Below are 17,401 nucleotides of genomic sequence, written 5' to 3' on the forward strand. Positions count from 1 at the left end.
TGGGATGGCAACGGGTGCCGTGGTGCTGGTGCTGGCCCCATCGCTCGCAGCAGCCATACCTCGTATGGAGCTGCCCCCGTTGTCCCCAGGAATCCAGGCCAGCGTGATGGACGATGCCGAGGTCTTGGAGACGGTCAGGCGGGGCTGGTCTGGGGGCACTAGGGAGGAGGGAAAAGCCCGTGAGCACCTGCCAGGCACTGGCTGAAAGTGCCCCCAAACCATGCCCCCCAAAAGAGGAAATGCCAGCGAGACCTCCTGGCTCAGCCCCGGGCCAGTGAGAGCCCCTCGCGCAGGAAAGACGCTGCGGCACTTCGCCCCACCGAGAGCAGCGCACGAGCAAGAGCGCAGGCTTGCCGTGCCGTCCGCTGAGATGGAGCGTGTGCGTGCAAGGCACTTGCTCCCAGAGGCAGCCGTGGGACAGCAGACCACCCCCCGCCAGCACCCCCACCTTGCACGAGCAGGTTGATGATGATGGTGTCGAAGCCCCAGGTGTTGGTGGCGGTGCAGGTGTAGTAGCCGGAGTCCTCCGCCTTCACCGAGCGCAGCACCAGCGTGCCGTTAGCCTGGATCAGGCGATGGCCGTCCACCGTCACGGGGATGGCAGAGTCCTCGCTGCCGGGAGAGGAGAGGGCAGGGCGCTCAGCCGTGCGCAACACAGCAAGGGCGATGCGGCTGGCACCGGCCCCCCGGCCCAGGCTGTGGCATGGCCTGCAGACCCCTCCCTACCTGTCCTTGGTCCACTTGATGGCAGGGACTGGCTCCCCAACAGAATTGCACGGCAGCCTCACGTCCTTCATCCATGGGGTGGTGACGGTGCCTCCGAAGGAGATGATCTTGGCGGGGGCTTGGGGGTGAGGAGGAGGTCAGCCTGGCGAGCGGGCCCCGTGCATGGACCCCCCGACGTGTGACGAGAGCTGAGACCGCTCGTGCTGTCCCACCTCCGCCCTGGGCACGAGCCAGCCCAGCTGGCCCTTGCCTCAGGCCAACACACAGCAGCCAAAGCAACCCTAGGGGCGGGGGACAGCAGAGGCAGGGTGCGCGTCCCCCCGCGAGCCGGCGGCCCCCACTGTACCTTTCCCAGCGGGCTCGATGGTGACTTTCTCGCTGATGTTGCCACGGCCGGCGGAGGTGACGGCGGCCACCCACAGCATGTACTGCTGCCCGCGGTTCAGGTGGGCAATGCGGTAGAAGAGCTGGTCGGGGCTGGTCTCGTACTCGCTGGGGGCCTGCGGAGAGGGAGCCGGGAGAAGGTCCAGCCTCCGTGAGACCCTCACCCCCACCACCCTCAGCTCGGGCGCCCCAGCAACCGGAGCACCGCCACCAGCCCAGGCGGAGCAGAGGCCGGAGCAGCGCCTGAGCTGTCCGCAAGGAAAAGCTGCCTCTGGGCCAGCGGCCCCCACCTGGGCATCCCCCCGCCACCCCCAGTACCCCCAGCCCAGGGTGTTCCCACCATCCTCGCTCCCGTCCCCGGCCAGCTGCCAAAGGAGGTCCGCGGTCCCCATCGTCCCACCCGGCTCTCCACCAGGAGCCGTTGCTGGGGAGCTCCCTGCGCTCTCCGAGGACCCATGGCCGCCCCGGTGGCCACCTCCTTGGGGTGCCGTGGGATCGCTCCCGCGCAGCGACTGAGCTCTGCTCGGCGTTTCTCAATGCCAGCGTGAACCGGCTGGTGTCGTAATTTCTCCAGGGAGCCTGGGCCGGAGCCCGAGGAACAGATGGCTGCGACGGCGTGATTTGTTCCCGGGAAAGGATGCTTCCCCGGCCGACCACCGAGCTGCAGCAGGGGCCGGGCCGCCAAAAACCCTCTGCGGTGGCAGCGAGCAGCCAGGGGCTCCCCGAAACCCCGCGGGCGTTCACCTCCCACACGGCCCGCAACGACTGTCCCCGACCCCGCAGGCGGGGGTCTGGCTCGTCGCCTCAAGCGCCGGGGCTGGTGTCCATCGTATCGGGGCCAAAGCCGCCCTGCCCCAAGCACGCTGCGTGGCGCAGGGCTGTCCTGCACGGCACCCGGCCGCCCTGCCAGGGCTGCCCCGCCGTGCCGGCGCCGGAGAGGGGACGGGAACTTGACGATCCCTGGTGGGCGTACGGGACGGATGGGGTATTTACGTGCGCAAAGATACACCTGCGCACAGGTATCCGCGCGTTTACCATCTTCAAACGCGCGCCCTTGTGGGGCCCACAGATGTAAATGCACCCCGCAAGCAGACACCTATATGAAGATTGTACAGTATGCATAATTTTTTTACCCAAATGACAGTTTTGACAAGATGCCAAGAAAACAATATCGGATCCCAGCGGTTTTACCAGTTGCTTTGATGAAAAGATTATGTTGCCCTGGAAACCAGAGGCTCCGATAGTGAAATGAGTTTGAGAAGGAGCTTTTGATAAGCGCTAGTCTGCAGACCTCCCATCAACCTCTCCCTTGTGAAGAAGGGATGGGGCCAGGTTTGATTTCTGTTTTACTTTTGGTCAGCTGCTGGCATCTTCCCCCTTCTGGAGTGAGCGCTGAGCAGGGGAGATGCCGGAGGAAGGGAACAGACAGACGATGGGACTATGCCCTGATGCAGGGTGCCCACGGGTGCCCTTGCAACTCTGCAGCACACAGACCTGGCCCAAGGGACCTTTGCTGCTGCCGCCGCCTGGCATCAGCCCTCCCTCCTGCTCCTGCTTAGTCAGCTCAGCGTTCTCCAGCACACCCTGGCAATCCCCCAGCCCCCAGTCCCCCTCCCCATCCCGTACCGGCTGCCCCGAGCCGGGGCTGGAGCAGAAGATGGTGTACTTCCGAATGATGCCGTTGGGCTTGGCCGGCGGCAGCCAGGACACCACCACGCTGCTGGCAGAAGACGGGACAGCCTTGATGCCGGCCGGGGGACCTGGAACTGAAGGAGGGAGAGCGTGGCAGAGCCGGTACCAGGAGGTCTCTGCGGCCCCTGCTCAGCCCGGCGAGGCGGCAGCACCCCGCTGCAGGGCTGGCGTCCGGACCGCGCGTCCGGGAGGAGCTGCAACGGCGTTTCCACGCCGGCATCGGGCAGGCGCAAGTGAGGACAGGTCTGCAGGCAAGTGGTCACCCCGCCGTCACCCCACTGCCTGCGGGACACCCCTCCACGGGTGGCTCCGGTCCCCTGCCGAGCCGGAGGCAGGAGGGTTAATTGCAGCCCAGGCTCTGGTTTAGAAACCATGATTGGCTTTTAATGGCTGTCTCCTTAATCCCGGAGCGGCTCAGCCTTACCCTGCCCAGCTGCGCCTCCCCGGCATCTGGCGCTTCCCAGGACGGGCGGGCAGCCCACGGGCCCACAAAACGCGCCACTACCGAGTTAATGGCATTAAAGTAGGGCAGGCAGGGGTGTAAATATTTAAATATCCGCACTTAAGGAAAAGAAAAAAAGAGAAAGAGAAATACCCTGCCCGTGGCTGTGCACGGGGGTTTCCTGCACATCCCCGCAGCCGCTCCAGCCCTTCCCTCGCCAGTGGAGCAACACAACGCGCTGTGGCACGAGCAAGCGCTCCCCTCGCCTGGCAGCAGCCGGCTTCGGCACACTGCAACCCTGAGTGACGGCAGCAAGACCTGAGCGGGCTGGGGCTGCAAGGGGGGCTGGCTCAGGCTCTGCTACCATGGAGCAGCAGCCGAGGACCGTGCACACGCAGCAGAGCAGCGCCTGGTGCCTCCCTCCCCTCCCGGCCAGGCGCGGCTCGGGGCGCACGGCAGGCTGCCGGGCACAGGACCTGCCCACAGGTTTGGCAAACCGAGCAGGGGGAAACGAAAAGGCAGGAGAAGCCCTGCCCAGCCCTGCCTGCCCGCTCCGGGGAGCAGCCGCCTTTCTTTAATCATGGCTGAGGGCTCCTACTCAACGTTTCACCTTCTTACTTCTAACTACACGCGTTGCTGCGGTTTATCAGCCGGGGTTAGAGGGGAGCGCACCCGCTCCCCCGGGCAGCGCCACTTACTGTCCTCCTTGGTCTGGATGTAGAGCACGCTGCTGCGGACGCCGTCGCCGGCCTGCGTGTAGGCCAGCACCTGCACGCTGTAGTTGGTGAACTTCTCCATGCCCCGCAGCTCCACTCGCTCCCGCGTGGTCGTGATGTTCTGCATCTCGCCCCACTCTGCGGGGAGAGGGGGCCCGTCAGCCCCGCGCCGCCAGCCGGCCGGGTCCCCCGTGTCACCCCCTCTCCGCGAGCACTCACCTCCATCCATGTAGAGGGACCAGAAGATGACCCGGTATCCCTTGAGCACCCCGTTGAGGGTGCTGCGCGGGGGCTCCGACCAGGAGATCACGGCCACATCCGACGTGATGGAGATGGCCCGCACGTTCTCGGGGGGCTGGCTGGGAACTGAGGAGGGGACGGACGGGGAGGGCAGTCAGCAGGAGAATGGAGAGGTGCACGTGCCCATCAGATGCCAGGCTGAAGGAGCCATGTCCCACGGGTCAGCTGCCCCGACTGCACCCGCGTGGGACCCCACCGTGCTGCCGCCCCCTCTCCCCCGGCTGCTCGAGCCCCTGGAGCTGGTCCTGCCCGGCACGCGGAGCACCACAGCTGGGTGAACACAGCGGTCTGCCTCCGACACACAGTTTTGCTCCTCCCGGACCTCCGAGGCAGGTGCAACCCCCATGCTCACGGAGACAGGGAGGCCGCCGTGACACGCTGCGCTTCCCAGCAAGGGGAGAGCAGGAGAGCCGGCTGGATGCTAGGTAATTAGATCCCATTGCCCCGTAAGAGGTAACTCTAATTTTTATGAGCATTTAAATGATAATACATCACCGTAACGATCCTCTTTGAAAATGATTATTGTTTCGTATTACTTAGGTGCAAAAATATAAGCACCATGTAATTAGGGACAGAGCATAATAAACTAATACAGATAGTCCGTTTGAACAAAATGAAGGTAATATAATTATGGAAAAGACGCTGTTGCTAAAACAGGGGCCCTTGAATACCCCAGGAGGAGTGCTAATGTAGCCAGGAAACGATCATGGTTTGACAGGCTAACGAGAGCCTTAATTAAGTATGAAAAACTGCCGAGCGAACGCACTGCAAAACTTTTTTCTCCTTGTTTTTAAAACGACTGAGGCCACCAGCGATCTCTCCCAGATGGAAACCTCCCTGGCACCTCGGCAATGTCTAAACCCACCTTGATATCCTTCTAATTGCGCCAGAAACCCAGCGTCACGGGTGTCCTGGCATCCTCGTGCTCACAACTCCTCCCCAGGGCAGCCGCGAGCGTGCACATGTGTGTGCGCAGCCAAGAGCCAAGTGCTGCGGGTGGGCAGCTCGGGACGGGGCAGGGAGCGGCTGAGCGTGGAAGGGCTGGGAGTTCCCCGGCTGGGACCTGGCACCAGGGAGAAGGAAAAGCGCCCGGCCCGGGGACGGGGAGAGCCTCACCGTCCTCCAGCGTGGTGGCGTTGATCTCGCTGGACGAGGGTCCCGTCCCCGCACGGTTGAACGCCTGCACCACCACCCCGTACTGGGCAAACTTCTTCAGGTTGTCCAGCGTGTAGACCTCGCTGTCTCCCGTGGCCTTCATCTCCACAATGCTGTACTGCCCGTTGCTGCCCGGGCTGTTCTCCCGGTACCCAATCTGGTAGCCACGGATTACCCCGTTCTGCAGCTCCTTCTTCGGGGCCTGAGGAAGGAGGGGTGCGAGACGGAGTGGTGTCACACAGGGCTACGCTGCCCAGCAAGCACGTCCCGGGGCCGGGAGGCTCGCAGGGCTCCCTCGCCGGGCACCTCTCCCCAGCAGCTCTTCTCACTGCTTTTAGGTTTCCTCTCCCCACAGCAGCGCTTGGGCGCATGTACGGAGCGGCAGAATAGTGCTAACAGAGGTCCCGCGGGTCCTCGGAGGCCACCAGAGAGGAAGGGGCTGGCTGGGCAGTGCGACGTGCCCAGCCAGCGCCATTCCCCGACTGGAGCAGCTCAACGGGAGGAGGGAAAAACCCCAAGTCTGGCAGCCTTAAAAACGCGCTGGGCCAGGCTGAGATCAACCTTAATATTTCTCTGAAGCATTAAGAAATCAATAGGGTTGATTGCAAATTTATGTTACGAAGCCAGGGCGATCCATCTTGCTGAAATACTCTTAAAACGAAGTGACTTATCTTTCAAGTGAATCTTATTTTCCATTAATCTGTTTTTCAGCGCTTAAGGGGAGGGGGGAGAAACTGGAACCCTAAATTTATTGACTTAGCAGTTCATTCCAAAGTCCTAACTTTATAATCAATGTTACTTTTCATTATGCACCTTTGGAAAAATAAATCCAATTCTAAGTTTTATCGATCTTTGCTCGAACACTTTGCAACCCAGCGTCTCAGTTTTTACCTATTTATCCTCCCTCTCCCACGGCCCCCCACGGACATCCTATGAGATAATGAGCTTGTTACAAACCACGATTAATAAGGAGCCGGTGCGATGCAGCCGAGCTGCACGCCCAGACTTCAGGTTTTCATCTGGGCTGGGAAACTCTTCCTGGCCCTCGTACCGCTGACGAAATGCCGGGTCCCAGGACCAGCTGCCACCACAGAGGCTTGGGACGGCGTTTGGCACTGCCCAAGGCCCCGCGGCCAGGGAAAGCCCACGCGCCACCCCAGCCCCGCTCACCTTCCAGGTGACCTGGATGCTCTGGGACGTTATCGGCTGCAAGGTGACATCCATCGGAGGCCCGTCGGGAGCTGCGGAGAAACAGACCCAAAAGAGCACGTTGAGAAGCGTCGGGGAAAGGACCTCCTCGTCAGGAAAATACTCGGCTTCCAGAGAGCTCTGCCGCAGGAGCTTCGCTCGGGGCTACAGCCCCCGCGCAGCCCGTGGCCGCCCCTGCCCGCCGGCCCCAGTGCCCGTGCTGGGAGCGGCACCTGCTTCCTCCGTGCTGACGGTGAGCTCCTTGCTGGGCTCGCTGCGCCCGATCTTGTTGAAGGAGTACATGCGGATGCTGTACACGGAGGCTGGGTGGAGGTCCACGATGTTCGCCTGGTTGATGGTTGGGGAGATGTTGCGTGTAGACTGCTTAAAGTCCCAGGAATCTGGAAAAGCAGTGGAGCGAGACAGAAGGAGGGTCAGCACCCGAATCCTGCCGTACCAAGGGGGCCGGGCTCAGGCAGGTGAAGTCCCCAGGTGCCTCCGGCTTTCGTCCCCAGCCCCCGCGGAAAGGTGCCGCACCCCCCCCTTGCTGTTTGGCCGTCTGGGATTGGCTTCTCGCAAATATTGTCTCTTTTAATATTCCCTTTCAAATGCTCCCAACCAACAGAAATTAACATATTTCATTAATGCTGCTCTCTCCTTTCTTCATCAAAGGAAGCGGGATGCAGAATGCTCCCTCGGAGGCGCCGGAGGGGCAGCCCCACACCTGCCCACGCAGCCCGGCCCTGGGACACAGCGGCCGCGGCGCAGCCCCCAGCCCCACCGCTTGCCAGGGGCCGCGGCAGCACGGGGCGGGCAGGGGAGGGCAGGTATCACCCACCCGACTTGTTCTTGTACTCGATATCGAAGCCGGTGATGATGCTGTTGCCGTCAAACCGCTGTGTCCAGCGCAAATTCATACTCCGGGCTTTCACCTCGCGGATCTCCAGCTCCGGTGGGTCTGGGGGCTCTTGGGGAGACACAGGCAGGTTAGGGATGACAGCGAGAGGAGGAGAGGAGCCCCCCGGGAGCAGGGGGACCCTCGCAGTGAGGCTTTGTACCCCGGGGCTCACGTACCTTGGACGGTGAGCTGGATCAAGCCTCTGTCCTCGCCATAGGAGTTGATGGCATGACAGGAGAAGAAGACCGAGTCCCCGCGGTCGGCTGGTTTCAGCTACAAAGGTTTCGGGGAGAGAAGAGGAGCCAGTTCAGACTGAGCTATGCTGAGCACCGTGCCCCGGCACGGCAGCCTGCTCCCACCACCGGCCCCGGCAGGAGCTGTGCCTGCGGAGGCAGGCCACCCTCCAAACCCCCAGTCCCCTGGCTCAGATCTGCGCTGAAAATTTGTTCTTTGAGACGTCCCTGGTGCTGCAGAACACCTTCGCAACCAGAGCCCATTGTACAGGCAGCTGAGATAGCGCGAAAGCCAGGAGCTCGTCACAGCAAGCAGACGGTGCCTGGTTTTTAATTGGGGTAATTAAGATTGGAAGCGTGGCTCCTCTCGCGGGCCCAGGACAGCACTAACTTTTAAGCTGGTTGTAAAAGTCCAGGCGCTGGCCAGGCGCTTTGCCTGGCTGCACCGCAGCGTGCCGGGGCCGGGGGAGACGCAGCCAGCGCACGGTGCCGCTGGCTGGAGACGCGATCCCTCCAGAGGGTTTTCTAACGTCCCTCCCCACTGGACTCGATTTTGGCACCCCGGGAGCCCAGCCGCAGCGCCAGCCTCCGCGGCACCCGCATGGACCACCGACACCCTCCCCGGGCACCCCCTGTGCCGCCTGCCCCCTCCATCACCCGAGCAAGACGCCGGGCAGCCCGGGCGGGTGCAAGACCCCCGGCCCCTCACCTTGAGGGTGGAGATGACCTCGTCGCCGTTGTCCTTGGTGGTGATGGCGTAGCGCATGTTGCGGTCAGGATCAATGACAGTGTCCCCCTTCTCCCAGCGGATGATGATGGGCCGCTCGCCCCGGGCGGTGCAGTTCAGCTCCTTGGTCTGCCCTTTGATGGCGATCGTGGTGTTGGGGTGGGAGGTGATCATGGCCGGGACTGCGGGGAGGCAGGGGGTCACCCGTGCGCCCGGGGGACGGCTGGGTGCCACCTGCGGCCGCCCGGCCCCGGCACAGCCCACAGACCCTACCGGGGAGGCGGCGGATGCGGGTCTCACCGAGAGGCCACGCAGCCCAAAGCAGAATCGTCTCGCTGCATTATACGGCTCAGGATCATAAAATAATGAAGCAGATAAATTTTATAATGCATAGCATTACACCGGGGTAGACAATAAAACGTGAAAGACAAATAACCAAGCGCACGCTATAATGAAGAGAAAGCCTCCAGTCTGAGACGTGCGGGTATGAATTATTGACTAAGGTTTTACACTCCCGAGGATGAGAGGAAGAATGTTTTCCATCACAGATTTGCATAATTCACTCGTATAAACCCAGGCAGAATATAGAGTGCGATTCCACATCAGCAAGGCCGCCTTTGCACTGCAGATGCCAGAGATACGGGGTTTTTTTCCCCACAGGCACCCCAATATGCAAACAAGGAGGGTGGGGAGGCCCCACGCCGCACTCGCCGCCCGCCCGGGCTGCGGCACCCAGCATGGGCGCATCCCAGTGCTGCCCAAGCGGCGGCTGCAGCACGGTCAGGGACGGCCCTCGGGACGGTGCGGCGAGTGCCTCTCGCTGCTGGCGAGTGCCTGCAGCCCCGGCACAAAGCCGTCACCTCCCGTCCGGGCGCTTGGGCCGCTGGCCTGGCAGCGGCACCGCTGCGGAGGAGGGCCAGCACACCAGCCGGCACCAGGCACGGCCTCCTCCTGCCGTCCCCATGCGCTGCAGCAGCCTCTGCCGAAGCGCTCCTCCTTGCTGCGAGGGATTGCTGCAATGAGCCCCGTCTGGGCTCCTTGCCCCGCAGCCTCGCTGCTCCAAGAGCCAAGCCCTCGCGCCGCCCTGGTGCCGTGCGGTGAGCCGGCCGCGGCATGCACCGCGCAGGAGAAACGGGCTGGGGGGGCGAGGGCAGCCTGGGTAAGCAGAAAAAAATGTAATGCATAAACAAACAGCACTGCTGAGTCCCGCAGTAATATATGATAATGACAATCCGCAAAGGCAACACACACTGTTATAATGGGACACAAGAGGCTCTAATGAGCTACGACTTCGCGGCTTTCTGTGGCAATGTAATTCAATTAACACTAAGGAAACCCTTCCTCCCGAGCTGCCGGTACTTGCGGGGTGCAGGGCAGGCACCCACACGGCCGGGACAGCGCGGGGCCCAGCCTGGCACCCGCCGGCAGCACCCCGGCGCAAGCCTGCCCCGAGGGGAGCGCAGCCGCCCGCGAGCCGGCACGGGGACGGCAAAGAGCAGGGACGTCAGGGCAGCGCTCAGACCCGCGGTGCATCGCCGCCGGACCTGTGGTCCAGGACACGGGGAACCAAGAGCTGCGAGAAACAGAGCAAGACTTCTCCTAGCTCTGCCCCAACCCGTCCCCAGCCGCGCGCCCATCTTCCCCCGGTCCCGACGCCTCTGCCTGCCTGCAGGCCCACGCCAGGGCTGCGCCGGGGAGAGCGGCAGGCGTGGGAAGGGCTGGCCAAGGCGAAGGCAGAGCACAGGGACGGCCGGGGGCTCTTGCACCCACCCCGGGCCCAGGGCTGACCGCCGCTCTGGCTCCGAGCGTGCGCAGCACAGCACAGGGGCACGCACAGCCAGGTTAGGGGCTCGGCACCCAGTGTTGGCACTACGGTGGGACCTTGCTGGGCTCCTGCCTGCTGTCCCCAGCTCCTGCCACGAGGCCACTGAGAAGCCACCCTGTAGTGGGGGGCATTGGGGGCTGCTTCCCTGCATTCAGCCTTCATTTAGGCCAGGCTGGAGGCCGGTGCAGCGCAGAGGGCGTGCGTGGCCGCAGGGGCCAAAGGGGCAGGAGAGCCCCGCGGGGCTGCGGCAGCCGCGGAGGCATCGGCCCCCTTCCCGGCGAGCAGCGGCCCCAGGAGAGGAGCTCCGTTTCAGGCTCTGCTTCGCTGAAACGCACTTATTGATGTTTGATTAAAAGCAGCTCCTTGGATGTAAACATATCAACTTCTCTCAATTGCTGGGGTCCCAGGAGAGCGGCAAGCAGCCCAGAGCGGGGGAAGCAGCAAAACAAACCAAAATAAAACCCCAACCAGCCGTGCAGACAGCACGGACCGGGGTGCAGAGGCGGTACCTCTTCCATGCCGGTACCCGACAGCCACCCTGGAGTGGTTCTGCCGCTTGTAGAGGGACAGCATCAGCCAGGACTGGCCGCGGGACCCTCCGAGGGCTGCCGGAGCCTGCTCCCGGCCGGCCCACGTCCCCCTCCCTGGATGCACGGACATCAGCAACGCTGGTTGCTGCCTGCCAGAGCATCAGCCAGAGCCCCAGCTCAGTGTCGCTGTGCGGACAGGCTTTCCTCGAGGAGAGCTTGCCTCCGACGCTTTCTGCGCCCACCCGTCCTCCCCGCGCCCAGCCCGCTCAGCCACTGCTGCCGCTCCCCCCGTGCCCACAGGTCTTGTTAACAAGGCCCCGACAAGAGGCTCGTCCCGCTTGCTGGGCAGAGATAAGGCTGGCTACAAAGGGAGACATCAGCAGCCAGCGCGCTCAGCCGTCCTGCGCCGGGCTGGGGCATGAGCCGCTTCGCAGCCCGCTGGTGACAGCTGAATGCGACCTGTGACAAGGGTGACAAGGGCTGCGCCTGCCTCCCTCGCCCCCCTCTTTCTTGTTTGGAGCCGGCTCTGTGATGTTAATTTGATTGCACCCATTTCAGCTTCCTTTCTACACTGATTAGCTGAGTTTCACCTGAAGCATGAGATTAATTCAAATTGCATGGAAGCAATCAGTTATGCTCTTGCCGTACAACAGCGAACTTCCAAACACGTCCGTCCCCGTGCCCGCGACGTGCAGGCAGCTGCCCCCTCCCAGCCCCCCGGCCGGACCCGCTCAGCCCGGCATTGCGGTGCCGGGGAGGCGCAAGCAGAGGAGCCCCCTCTCCAGCCAGTGCTGCCCATGCCGGTCCAGCAGCCCTGGCACAGCCCGCAGGGACCCCCGAGGACACGACCCTCTCCATCCCTCACGCTCCGCTCTCGACACCCGGGGAGGTGTGCAGCCATGTGCTAAATGGCATTTATCACGCGCTGGTGGTCTCCTCACCTGCGCTCAGCCCAGCGAGCCATCCCCCGGGGCGCACGCTCCCATCCGCCAGCATTTGCCACCTTCCGCTCTGCCATACACCTGACCGGACACTAACGAGTTTCCTTCCGAAGCGGGGAAGGGCACGCTGCCGTGGCAAGGCAGCAAGCTGTGCCAGGGCCCAAGCGGAGCAGCGCGGCGAGGGCACCCGGGGATGGGAAAGCCCCAGCCCCATGGGCTGCACCTCCGGCAAGGGCTGGGCATGGCCGGGGCGCCCAGGGTTGCATTCCCACGCTGGGACAAGCAAAGCTGGGCGGCTTTCCTCGCCCACCACCTGACAAAAGCAGCAGCCAGCTCCTTCTGGCACCGGCAGGGCCGCAGGCCCTCGGCCAGGACGGCACGCGCTTGTCTGCTGCATCACCTGGCTGTCTGGGCTCGCCCGCCGGAGCCCATCGCTGCGGCGTCGGGGAAGGGGACGTGCAGACGCGGGCTGGCTGCACGGCTGCTCCCCTCTCCCCGGCTGACCCACCGCCAACGCGCTTTGTTTGGGCTCTGATTAACTTTCATTTAACTCCGTCCGCAGTGGCCTGACTTTCAAGGAAAGCCGGCACTGATCTCTCTTTAATTGGCCTGACATTTCACTAAACAAGCAAAAATCCAAAAATGAAACAAAACAAAGAGCCCCATATAATGCTTAATTGGCTGTGGCGCCTCGTCTCCCTATTCATCCAAACCTTTTCAAAGGCTGCGAGGTCTCCAGGAAATGTAAAAGCACATGCATAATAAGGTTATGTGCTGTTCGAGTCAGCAAGCAACCTGTCCTGGGATGCAATTACAGCAGATAGCAGGGACAAGGCAACAGTTCAGGCTCGGAGCCTTCTGCACGCTCGCTCGGGATTAATCGCCTCGACTTTGTACCTGCGCCTTATTGAAGTGCGTTGTTTGAAGTCACTCGTTTTGATTCATCAGTCGGCTGGATAAATTAACCAGCTGACAGGGAGGGAGCGGAAACCCGGGGAAGCAGAGGCTGGGTGGGGAGGGGAGAAGCCCTGAGAGAAACGCCTACTCGTGCCAGAAAATCAAGCGCTTGGCTGGGGGGGCACGCAGCACAGGGGCTGCCCGAGCCAGAGCTGCTCTCTCTCCGCCTCGACCCGGGCGATTCCCTGGGCGCGAGACCCTCGCCCGGACACAGCGGCACCCGGGGAGGGCTGCGCATCCCCTCTGCCCGGCAGCACCCTGCCCAGGGGACAACCAGGGTGGTGGTGGCTGCCACGGCTGCACCTGCAACCTCCGTCCCGCCCCGGTGCGAGGCAGGCGGCCAGTGTGCTCACCGCCTCGTCCCCCCGGCGCGGGCAGGGCAGAGCTGAGCCCTGCTCAGCTCTGGAGACACGTGGCAGCTGCTGCAGGAGCGAGCCCGGCCGGGCTGGCCCCCTCCACCACCTCCTTTCTGAGGTGTGAACGCTCACGGCAGCACCGAGCAAAATAAATAGAGAGGAGCTGGAGATTATACATTCTGCTGATAGCAAGGGGAGAGGAATCCAATAATAAGCACAGTTCAAACACGGTGTCTAACAACACTTCCCGGCCCATCCCTGTCAAATTAGCCCAGCTATTTCCTTTCCTCCTGTATGATGTAGATTGATTGCTCGGTTTTATTAAGGACAAAGCGTCTTTAATAGCAAAAGGGAAGCGGGTCCCTGGAGGAGGGGAATCAATGCCCTCCCCATGCCCCGCGCATCGATCACAGGGATGTGCGGTGCCGAAGGTGGAGCCAGGCTGGCGCGGCGGGGACCCTCCGCATGGAGGTGGGGGCTGTGCCGGACCGGGCTCTGCTGACAAGCACCCACCCCGCAGCCACCTTCACCGGCCCGTAGGGCACGCGTCCGCCTCTGCTCCCCCCGGCCCCTCGCCGCAGCCCCGGCTACTTACTCTTCACGGTGAGAAACATGGACTTGCTGATGTCTGTGCCCACCCCGTTGCTGGCCTGGCAGAGGTAGTAGCCGATGTCCTCCTCCAGCACATGGCGGATGAGCAGAGAGCTGTTGGGCAGGATCTGGATGCGGCCCGTGAGGGGTATGGGGTGGTACTGCTGGGGGTTGCCGCTGCCTAGGAGGGGAGACACAGACACAGAGCTCAGCTGAGGCAGAGGAGCGCTTGTGAGGCTCGGTGCTGGGGCAGCCATGCCGAAAGGGGTCTTACCCATACCTTTTGCGTGTTTCCACATGACTTTCGGAGGAGGGTACCCATCAACGGAGCAATTCAGCACCCCAGCTTTACCATAAATGCCATCTTGGTTGTTGGGTTGGACGACAAAACGAGGAGGCACTGAGGAGTTTAAGAGAAAAGACGGTCACTGTAGCAAAAACCCCACCAGCTCCCGGCAACTCCTCCCTGCCCGCCGGCACGTGGCTGCTCTGGCTCAGCCCTGCTCCTCACCCTCCCCGCCTGCTCCCACACCACTCCTGCAACCGGAGGACAGCGTTATCTCCCTCCAGCCCTGTGACTTATCTCTGCTCCCTGCCGTGCTACCCCTCTGTCACTGTCCGCGCTCCCGAGCCCGACGCGGCGGCAGCGGGGAGCGGGCTGGGCTGCGTGCATGGCTGGGTTGACGCCGCGGCTCTCACCCCGCACGATGAGCTGCCGCTCCCGGCTGACCGTGGCAGCGTCGTTGCTGGCGATGCAGGTGTAGTTGCCGTTGTGCTTGAGGGAGACGCTAGAAATCTGCAGGGAGCTCATGAACTCCTTGCTCTCGATGGTGACTCCAGAGCCGGAGAGGATGACGTGCCCGTCCTTCCTCCAGGTGATGTGGATGGGCATGTCCCCGGAGGAGACCACGCAGGGGATGTAGAGGAGCTGCCCGATGGAGGCTGGCGGGAACTCGAAGGGCTGGATCAGCGGAGGGACTGTCGAGGGGAGAGGCAGAGCACGCTGGAGAGCCCGTCGGGGAAAGCCTTCTTCCAGCGGGAAGGGGCCGCAGCGGGGCTTGGGGGAGATGCCGCCCCGGGAGGAGAAGCAGCCCAGAAACTACGGCAGGCTTTTGTTTCCACCAGGAACGCAGCCAGGGGAGAGTGGAAGGTGCCGCCGAGCAGCGGACAGCAGGAAGACATCTCCCGGCTGGCAGGGCCACCCGCTAAGAGCAGGACAGAGAAACGCCGACCTCCCCAGCAGAGCGGGCCCTGCTCTGGGGAAAGCCCTGCCGACCCCCCGGCACGCGCCAGCCAAAGTGCCGCCTCAGCGTTTATCTGCTCACGGAAAAGCAATTATTAGATGGATGCTTTTCTTAAAGGCACCGGATTCAGAACCAGCCATTATCTTTCTGATAACTCAATTAGGCAACCGCAGCATCTCTGGCAACGTGGGAGGGGGAAGAAAGCGGAGAGAGGGAGACAATTAGCTTAACAAGGCTCAGCACCTGGTAGATGAGATCCTCTTTCTGCAGTCTCCATAATTAAATTAGCAGGCTGCCAATTGTCCCCTCGGCAGAAATAAGCTGCCCTCTCGTACAAGCGCAGGAGCGGCTCCCCGCAACGCCACGCACGTCCCTGGGCTCCCATCTCCACCCGTGCCCGATCCAGCGCATCGCAAAGGTCTCTGCGCCGGGTCTCTGGCCCTCTGCCTGGCCCGGACGGGCAGCTCTGTGGAGCCGTGGGCAAGTGGGGGCTGCTCACCGCCCCCCGGGCTGCAAGCCACTGCCCGCAGGCAGGCAGGCAGATGCAGGCAGGGCTGGCCTGCCCCTTCGCCGGCCACAGCGACGTGGCTCGAGCTGCCGGAGCCATGGAGCCTGCGCTGCCTGTTTTCCATAATTAATGAATAATTAATTGGGAATGCACTGCAGTCTATCGCAGAGCGGGGATGGGCTTGTGGATCCGCGCCTCTCCGAACACGCCCCACCAGCCGCTTCCGAGCCGCCAGGAAAAGGACCGGCTCCCTCGACAGAAGAGCTCTCCCTGCTCGAGCTCCCCGCAGCCGGAGCCTGCAACTCGCCTCTCCTTCCCAGGTCGTTTCTGGTGGCAATTCTCCTTTCTCCAGGGCTTCCAGGCTCTCTCCTGGAGCTGCGGCAGGAGCCGGCTGCGCGGTCGCAGCCCAGGGCACCGTGCGAGCATCTCCGTGCCCACGGTGCCTGCCGCAGAGCCTGGCCCAGCACCTCCGGTCTGGAGGGGAGCCCCAGCAAACAGCCTCTGCCTTCCCACGGGGTGAAGCATCGCCCCGACAGCGCCCCGGCGCTGCCGGCTGCGGAGCAGGTGTAGCTGGTGTCAGTTCCGCGCTCCCCGAATTGCCGCAGTTGCCCAAGCAGAGCTGTGCGAGAGCCCGGGGTCAGCACCAAACCCACATGTGATCAATTAAAACGTTCAAAGACGTCTGCGGGAATAACGAGCTGTCAGGGCACCTTGGAGGAGGCCGGGTGCGGGCATCACGCTGCCGGGGAAGCGCGGAGGAGCCCCAGCAGCATCGCCGGGCAGCCGCAGAAGCCCTAAGGAGCACGGAGGTTTGAAGCTGGGACCCGGGGGACTGGGTGCCCCCAGGCTAAGCAGCAGCAGCTAAACCTGGGCAGGAATCGCAGAATCACTAAGGTTGGAAAAGACCTGTAAGATCATCAAGTCCAACCATCAGCTAACACCACCATGCCCACTAAACCATGTCCCGCAGTTTCCCTCAGCGCAAGACGGGGAGCGTGGCTGGGGGCGACGCCTCGCGAGCAGGGCTGGGGCTGCCCGCACACCCCCGCTGCCGGGGGAGCGGCGCCGGAGGGGACTGGTAAAGCTTTTACTGCCGCGTGCTCGGAAAGAGCTGCATAACTCACTTGTGGCACTTAATGCCGTCGCCAGGCACTTGTGGCAATAAAAGCTTTACGGTGCTCCGTGCCGTCCTGTGCTCCTTGCTCCACGCACTTATATTTATTCACTCTGCTGCACGGAGCTAGCGCCGACTCTCTTCTAGAGCCTTTGCAATTCTTTTCCGCAGGCCTTTTATCTGATGGCCAGAGCAAATAAGGAAGCCAGCAAGCGGGGCCGGGTGTAAATCTCCGGTGGACAGGCTGCAGGCGGAATGAAGACGTCTGGCCGCGGCAGAGCGGCGTGCCGCCGGCCCGCACTGCGCTTCCACCCGCTCGCCTTCCTCAGCCTGTCACCAGCCACTAATCAAGGCAGTAAATTCAGGCGCGGAAGGGTTCGCTAGCAGTTGCTTCACAGAATATACGGACCCTCAGCTGAACTTCGGCATCCTGCATCCTCCCACGGCACCTCCCAGGGACTGACAAAAAGCAAATCCCGTTACTTGACTTCACGCGCAGGCATCCTTACAGATGCTCTCGCCACACCGGCCCTGCCTGTCCCCTTCATCCCAGGAGGAGACCAGCGTTTACGCAGCTCTGGCCTCCCGCCAAGCCCTGGGGCTCCCACGGAGATGGGGATTTTGGGTCAGGTGAGGGAAGCAGGGCTGGCCGTGCCCTGCGCTGCAGACCCACGGGGAGGGAAGTCCTCCCCACACCGCCCTTGGACAGGTTATCCGCAGCCCACTCTTCCCTTTGCACAGCCTTGGAGAAGAGCATTAGCTAATCAAGCGGTAGCATCTATAATCAGCTCGATGCACTCTCTTGCTAACCCGATTCCTAATAAGAAAATGGTGGATGGGAGGGGAGGGAGGGGGATCAGAGTCAAATCCAGTC

The 17,401-nt window shown here is 62.7% G+C and overlaps 1 protein-coding gene across 1 annotated transcript in view; it reads right to left on the bottom strand.

Moving 5' to 3' along the window:
• The window catches only part of DSCAML1 (DS cell adhesion molecule like 1), a 111,848-nt gene that overhangs the window by 7,270 nt on the left and 87,177 nt on the right, over positions 1-17,401 (bottom strand). Inside the window, exons 9-24 of the mRNA XM_059829665.1 lie at positions 14,361-14,639; positions 13,942-14,061; positions 13,666-13,842; positions 8,444-8,643; positions 7,678-7,774; positions 7,442-7,570; positions 6,837-7,004; positions 6,586-6,656; positions 5,377-5,617; positions 4,180-4,326; positions 3,943-4,098; positions 2,737-2,876; positions 1,073-1,226; positions 727-844; positions 449-612; positions 60-158 (exon numbers count right to left, since the gene is read on the bottom strand). Coding sequence (XP_059685648.1) covers positions 60-158; positions 449-612; positions 727-844; positions 1,073-1,226; positions 2,737-2,876; positions 3,943-4,098; positions 4,180-4,326; positions 5,377-5,617; positions 6,586-6,656; positions 6,837-7,004; positions 7,442-7,570; positions 7,678-7,774; positions 8,444-8,643; positions 13,666-13,842; positions 13,942-14,061; positions 14,361-14,639 — 2,460 coding nt within the window. The remainder of the gene's footprint in view (positions 1-59; positions 159-448; positions 613-726; positions 845-1,072; positions 1,227-2,736; positions 2,877-3,942; positions 4,099-4,179; positions 4,327-5,376; positions 5,618-6,585; positions 6,657-6,836; positions 7,005-7,441; positions 7,571-7,677; positions 7,775-8,443; positions 8,644-13,665; positions 13,843-13,941; positions 14,062-14,360; positions 14,640-17,401) is intronic.

The sequence above is a fragment of the Gavia stellata genome, chromosome 26 (genome assembly GCF_030936135.1).
Source record: "Gavia stellata isolate bGavSte3 chromosome 26, bGavSte3.hap2, whole genome shotgun sequence".
In the NCBI taxonomy this organism is placed as follows: Eukaryota; Metazoa; Chordata; class Aves; order Gaviiformes; family Gaviidae; genus Gavia; species Gavia stellata.